The sequence below is a fragment of the Macrobrachium nipponense genome, chromosome 6 (assembly GCF_015104395.2).
Source record: "Macrobrachium nipponense isolate FS-2020 chromosome 6, ASM1510439v2, whole genome shotgun sequence".
NCBI lineage: Eukaryota > Metazoa > Arthropoda > Malacostraca > Decapoda > Palaemonidae > Macrobrachium > Macrobrachium nipponense.
The window spans coordinates 107,409,529-107,417,028 of record NC_061108.1 but is presented as its reverse complement, the minus strand read 5'-3'; the positions used below and the strand labels follow the sequence as shown (position 1 = coordinate 107,417,028).

At 36.4% G+C, this 7,500-nt stretch overlaps 2 protein-coding genes across 6 annotated transcripts in view; one reads left to right on the top strand and one right to left on the bottom strand.

The window, feature by feature from the left end:
• Positions 1-3,167: 3,167 nt before the first annotated feature.
• LOC135216839 (galactosylceramide sulfotransferase-like) overlaps positions 3,168-7,500 on the top strand; it is a 29,493-nt gene continuing 25,160 nt past the window's right edge. For 2 of the 5 annotated variants that reach the window (XM_064252347.1, XM_064252342.1), the window contains exon 1: positions 3,272-3,406. The gene's annotated coding sequence lies outside the window, so the exon portion shown is untranslated. The other 3 variants (XM_064252343.1, XM_064252344.1, XM_064252346.1) reach the window with 3 other exon arrangements.
• Positions 3,702-7,500, bottom strand: part of LOC135216607 (uncharacterized) — an 8,775-nt gene continuing 4,976 nt past the window's right edge. The window contains exons 2-3 of the mRNA XM_064251987.1: positions 7,026-7,500; positions 3,702-3,785 (exon numbers count right to left, since the gene is read on the bottom strand). The exon at positions 7,026-7,500 is cut by the window's right edge and continues 134 nt beyond it. Of these exons, the coding sequence (XP_064108057.1) occupies positions 3,702-3,785; positions 7,026-7,500 (559 nt within the window). The remainder of the gene's footprint in view (positions 3,786-7,025) is intronic.

Here is a 7,500-nt window from a genome sequence, read left to right as displayed (position 1 = left end):
ACAGAGTCACTTTGTGTATTGGTAACTTAGATGCAGGGATTATTGCACGGTATTTGATTAATTAGGCGAATTTCGACAGAGCCATGTAAGCATTGTTCATCTAATTACTTTCCCTTATTTTGACTTAATTTAGAAGTGTTACAGAAACGATAAATAGTTTCTTATCCACAATCAGACAATTGTAAGCTCTTGAAAAATTGTTTGGGATCAATAATCTTTGGTGTTTGCAAGTATTATTTTGATTTGTAAACTAATTGTAAAGCCTGTATTTTTACGCATTTTCTATTCTTATGTAATAAAACCATTCTTAGCATACATAGACTAGACTAAATTGATCCTTTAAAGAAAATATCAAAGAGCATACTACAAGAAATGTTCAGTTTTATGGGATGACAATCAGATAGCATTTCTCGTGGTTTAAAATTTATTACCAGTAGAACAATTGAATAAATCAATAATTTTTTACAGTCTTGGAAATTCATGTTTCATTCCTCTTTATTACATTGAACTTTTTGTTCAATATCTAGCCGACTGTGATATTGCACAAATTTAAATAAAGAACTTGTAGTATCCGACAGAAACATTCACCACTGCTGTATTTCGTACTACATAGAATTCTCTGAGAAAAAAATCATATCCGTTTCAGTTGATACCAACAACTTATTTAGGTCATCAAACCATAAACAGCTGGATTTGGCTATCTGGACTGATGTGCATGCAAGAGAATACCAGCTAATTGGTATCATATTAAAACGTCCTACAGAAGTGTCGATACAATGCAAGGCTAGTTGGACAAAGTTGCCTTGAAGTTAAACCTTCACTGTGATAAATATTGTGGGCTCTTATATACGTAGCCCATGTTACGCTTATTGGGGTATTTTAACCACATGCACCAGATATGTGTTCAAAGATATCATGAAGCTGTCTGCATAACTTATATTTCTAAATCAAAGCTGGATTTACTTCCAGTGCTGTACATTTTACATGCACAATACATTAGCAAGTGGTAGCACTTAGCAGTGTGCCTTGTTATCCAGCAATGTCAAAATGTGGGATGGAATGCATTGTGTATAATCACAAACAACAGCTCTTAGTCAAAATTTGCATAAACCTTTGGAAAGAAAACTATTCCTGTAGTACATCAGAAGCAAAAAATCATTGGCAACAATAGAAAACAATAGAATATACTTTGCTCTACTTCAGTCTGCATGCATCACTAGTTTTTTTTCTTTTGTATGGTGTCTTTATGTTGCATGGAACCAGGGGTTATTCAGCAACGGCTTAACATGACTTCCGAACCACGTCGAGAGTGATCTTCTATCACCAGAAATACACACCTCTCACTCCTCAATGGAATGCCCGAGAATCGAACTAACGGCCACCGAGGTGGCACGCCAACACCATACCGACCACGCCACTGAGGCGCTTGTGGAATGACATTGGGAACCAGTCAGCAGCTGCTGACGACTCAACCGGTAGACCTACGTGACCCTCAAACCTCCGGTAACCTTACAGGGACGGGCCCCCAAATCTCCACCCCACCTTACAGAGACAGTAATGTCGTGATGACAGTTTACCTTAAGGCCACCGAGATGCCTAAAGTACTATAAAAGAAAGTATCCGTTATACTCTGTTAAGTCGCAGTAGTGCTGAATATGAGCAGATACTTTCAGGACCATTACCAGTCACATTAATTTTAAGTAGCTTAGTCGTATCACCTGGATGTCATTCTACGGTGGCTCAAAGTTCAAGATCCGCTCACACCTTTATGCTTAATCTGGATTTAGACATTCTAAGATCCTAATAAATTTCAAATATCAAGATCAAAACAGCTTACCATTAGGGAGCTGTATTTCAGTATCACTTCCTTATCCAATATGCTGAAGAATTGATCAATTCTTTCCCTAAAGAGTAGAAGAATTATTCGCGTAGATAGCTGTGGATCAATAGAAATTATTATGTTTTTCGCCATAATTCATAATTCTAGGGTTATTTTTGGTCTTAGTTACCTATAATAGACTTCCGCTATTTACTTTAGTTTCAACATTCACCATCGAATACCACACCTTTCTATTGTACTTCAGAATTCATTCTACTGAATCATAGCATTCATAACTCTGCTTTGCTGCATATTTTACCAGTCAGCTATTCATGTACGAATCATTGCATTGATTCATTTTTTTTACCTTTATTTAATACCACTGCATTCTGTACTCCGTTGTTTTAGTTATCTGTCTTGTATCGAATTTTGACATCCACGAGTTGCAGTTGGCTGTTATCATATCTGTAGGATAATTAATCAAAAGACGGTTGCTGAAATAGATAGATAGATAGGCACGTAGATAGATAGATGCTAATTCATTCTTTTTACACGAATGGGAATTGGAAAGTGAGTTTTCTGCCCGTTTATTTTCTTTCTTTTCTCTGGCAGCTGATATGTTACATCATAAAACTTTATTGCCCTTTGTTATTACGGTGGTATTTTAATAGTTATTGATAAAATGCCAACAAAGCAAAAAAAAAAAAAAAAAGGATTTGTAGATAATGGTAGCATGATGTAATGGTGGTATGATATGAAAAAGTTTATGAAATATTCTTGATTAAAGTTAATGGCATTTTATTTTCCGCTTTTCTTTTTGGCTCGAAGTTCAGCCTTGTAACTAAATGGATTTAGTAATTCAACTGACACTTTGCCTTTTTACAACACATACTTCCTCTATTCATCACGTTTTTATGCAGCATTCATGCATACATACGCTAAAAACACATGAGAGTAAAGTCACGAACGATTATAAAGGTGCAATTAATTTATTGCACCTCCTAAACCGTTCCCTTCATCATTTGTTTTCAAGACCAAGATTCATGCGAAAAAAATGTAAGAAGCGACTAGTGACTGGCTCTAATATTACTCGGATTGATTTTTCCTTTAAGAACGATACATTCTGGTACGAAAACGATAACAATCTTAACATAGTGTGGCTTTGTTAGTTAGCTAGCTGGACAAAACGCCCCTGCGCGAGACGTCAACCATTCTTGCCAGTACCGCGTTGAAAGACACGCAGAGGGAAGCCGCGGCATGCACGTAGACACACGCGCGGCCTCCGTCACGTACACACGCACGCACGCACACACACACACACTCACCCCCTACCCTACCACGTCTGCCGCTAGTATTGATGTTGCCTGTGAGGGTCTCGGGGCCCGACGAGGACAGAGATAGAGGGAGCCAGCGCTCGGCGAATAAGAATCGTTGTAACTACGTCACGTGTGTCTCTTGTTTGTTAAGCTGCATGAGAGTGTGTGTGTGTGTGTATGTGGACGTGTGTCTGTGCCCTTGGTATCGTCGACAGCGTTGCGTAACGCTAGTTTACAGAGGATGTGGATTTCAGCTTCTGCGTAAACCAGGGTGTGTGACAGCTTTTCACGAAGCCTACTAGTGTTCTCAAGCAGTATTGCATCACAATCTGTCCTTACCCTTGCTTGCCAGTGGCTCCATGGCTTATTCGATCATCCAACATGTTGAATATCATTTAGCCTCGGCGAATGAAACGACACTGCTAGACCTATAAGTGCTTGTGCTCCGCCGAGTTTCCCCTCAATCAATAACCCGGAGTGTTTCCCTCATAATATTCCATCATTTAAGCTGTGTCATTGCTGCTGAATGTGTCAAAAGCCCTTAGTCTGATAGAAACAGGACCGTTTCATCCTTCTTTTTGCGTGTCATCGTCAAGGCGCACCATACCAGTGATCCGACGGTCTGGAGAGGGAGATCCCACAGTCTGTTGCTATAATAAGACTCGATCAATGATCAGATCATTTTGTAGGTGGTTTCAGAGAAAAAAGAGGAGGGGGAGCAAGAAGAGGAACACTACCGTGGAAGTTGGGAAGTTTGACCCCCTCGTCTGACCCCGTGATTTTATTGTGGTCGTTTGATGTTGATGACAGTAAGGGAGAACTGAGTTTGCCTATAGCATGTGTGAGATTCGTGTCATTGCACTTTGGTTTCGACTTTCCTATGGTCGCTGTTCCACGTCGTATGTGCAAGTGGTGGGCATTTGCTGCTGGAGAAACAAACGTGATAAACTGTTTAGTTAATGTGATCTATATTTTGTTTTGATCTGGAAAACATAAAGTGGAGCTTTAACAAAAATTGTGTATGTTGTATCAAGTTTACATTACCGTATATATCAGACTGTAGCCTGTTGATATTTGTTTATGAATATCCGTTACTATTCTCCTATTGGTCATATTTCATCTACAAGTTATTGTAGCTATTATATATATATAATATATTATATATTAATATATTATATATATAGATATACATATATATATATATATATAATAATATAATATATATATCTATATATATATATATATAAGCTCATACGAGTTTAAGCTATTTTTTATATTTTTTATCTATATAGCTAAAGGGAGATCTCTTGAGGCTTAATAATATTGACAATGATATAAAACCCTCTTATTTTGCAAGGTTATCAGGATAATGATTTCATCATCAGGCTAAAATTAATTACGAAACAACTATTAAAGAGTATAGTCAATGAAATCAAACAGATTTTCTGGCAGTGATTTAAATGAACTAAATAAAAAAATAATGAAAATGAAAGAAGAATGGAAATAGTTACCATTGAGAAGTTAAGGCACAGCAACATAACGGTAATAAACATTACGGAAAACAAAAATGGAAATGATATGGGAACTTGATGATTTAACTTTAAAGACTAACTAACAAGTAGAACACAGTCTTATAACCCCCTGAAACAAACTTTTACACATTTGCCTTATTGCAGACGTTAGAATAACAGCTCCAGTTTCATTCCGTTAGATACAAAGACTCAGGAACAATTCTGACCTACAGCCTTCTGAGATTAACTTTGTAAAAATCGAAGATGAAACAGACCTTCATAACAAATAGTTTAGTCAGCAACTGACAACTGATGAGTCCTTATTAAAGACCAATGATTTGAGAAATCTTTAATGATCTCTAATTTGTAGCAGGTTTTAGTTTAAATATTATAAAGGATTTTGAATGTTATGTTATCTAGCAGACATGCAGAATGTTTAATTGCTTTTTTAACACTTGGTAGTGTTTATTTACAGTGTTTATTTACATGAAAATGAAAACGATTAAGTATAGATATTACCGCACACAACTACCTGATCTAGAATTGGTGCTGATTGCAAATTAAAATCAATTAAGTACAAATATTGCTGCACTCGATTACCTGATCTAAAATGAGCATAATTGTAAATCAAAATCTGTTCTAAATCCCCTAGACCGAGCTGAAGCTGCACTTCGCTTCTACAACTGCATGCTGCACTTCTGAACTCCGCTGCTTCAACTGCATGCAACACATTTGTTTAAAAAATTAAATCTGTCATTTCACGCTACGGTATTCACAGCACCAAGCAGGTGACTCATACTTGCTGTATTGGGTGTTGCATGACAACACAACGCAAATATGATGTATGACTGGAAATGGTTGGTGTTTCGCATTCTTGATTTTGGTGCATTAACAGATGAATGTCAACCAGTTTCGGTGGAATTGAAATAATTTTGTTGTTTTTCTGATGAGTTCATTCACTCTCTGCGTTTCTTGTATTGGCAAAGCGAAGTTATCAGATTACTCTCAAAAAAGGATTTCGAAACAGGATTTAAACTGTGCTGTGACTTTCAAAGACTACTAAACAGGTGAATTTTGAAATGGCCTTATTCTTTTCAATTTAAATTCGAATAAAACACCGACGAAAGAATGAAAAGCAGAAAAATAACGACGGAAATGAAAGAAAAATACTGGCTGACTGCACTGACCAGTCAATAAACAGCAACAAACAGAACATACATTTTTTGCTTTCATGAGAATGTTGAGAACGACCTTTTCCGACAAGTCAAAGGCTGACCTCTACAACGCTTAATGTCTCCAATGACGATCTGGCACAAACATGTGTACGTGAGAAGCGCCATTCAATTTTCCGAAGATTAGTTTTCATTCTTCATCTTATATCAGCGAAGAAATTGGATGATTTTTGCATTCTTCATCCTCTTCTGTGTTTCTCTTTTCGGATATGAGATATTATTAGTTTTTTTTTTTTTTTTTCCTTAAAGATGTGAAAAGGGCAGTATCACTTGTATGCTAGCCCAAGGATTTTCGGTGGAATATTTCAAGGTTTTGGAAAAACCCTAAGAAATGGTATTAGTTTCAAATAACCTAATATATATATATAAATATAATATATGATATATATATATATATATATATATATGTATATATAATATATATACAGGGCCGTTTCTAGTTCATTAGGTGCCCCAGGCAAGAACGCGTTATGGCGCCCCCCTTCCCTCCAGGCTGGAAATAATAACATAAACAATTTCGAACACAACTAGCATCTCAAGTTCCACAACAAAACAACATACTTTATTAATAAATCATCTTCACGTATATGTATACACAACAAGGAAAAGTATAGACTCAAAAGTATACAAACTATTTTTGTAAATTTTAATAGAATAACACCATTATACATTTTTATTGCAAATCCTACCTAAGATAAATTGAAAAAGGTAATCTTGCCAATCTAAAACCATAGAACTCAATGCATATATGTTGAGGGCTATGCTAAAACTATTATATACAAGTTTTCTTCACTGATTTTTCATATTTAAAACCTGACTCTTCTTGACTTTCTTGCAGCATAATCATCTATAGTGTCATCATACGAAATCTGTTTGGATATTTCTCTATTAATACTAATCATTGCCAGCCCATTTAGGCGCTCCTGTGACATAGTATTGTAGACCTTAAATATGTTTTAATGAGCTTAAGTTTAGAGAAGCTTCTCTCTGCAGATGCCACAGTCACAGGTGTAGTGACAGCAATTCTTAATGCCACCCACATGTTTGGATAGATCTCTTTCAGGCCTTTCTCCTCCAGAAAAACAAGAAGGTCTAATGTTGTCATATTTTGTTTTGGCCATTGTTTTGGAAATGACTGCATCTCTACAATCAGTTCAGCATAATTTAAATCAGAATGATCCCCAGATGTGAGTGTATTACACAAATCATTTGCCTGCTTTTCTAGCTCACTAGATGTCAGGTCAGAGAAGTTTATGAGAACACTGAATTTCTTTGCAACATCACTCATCATTCCAGTTCTCTCTCTCAGAGATTCAATGGTCATATCCACAACTACATTGAAAAATGAAAACTCCATTTTTTTCAAGGCATCGGTTATAGGTTCATCAGGGGCCTCATAGGAAAACTGCCTTTTAGTAGTTCTGAGTCTTTTCTGCTTTAGAGCAGCTTCCACATTCATCTCCTCACATATCTCTTTGGCAGATGTCTGGGCATCAGCAAACTCAGTGTCTCTGTAGCTAACAAGGGAGGTTTCAGCCTTCTTGAGAATGTCAACAGCTACATTCAGATGCATGCATTGTGATTGCAGAAGTTTATTCACAGTTTGAACTTTTCTAAGGATA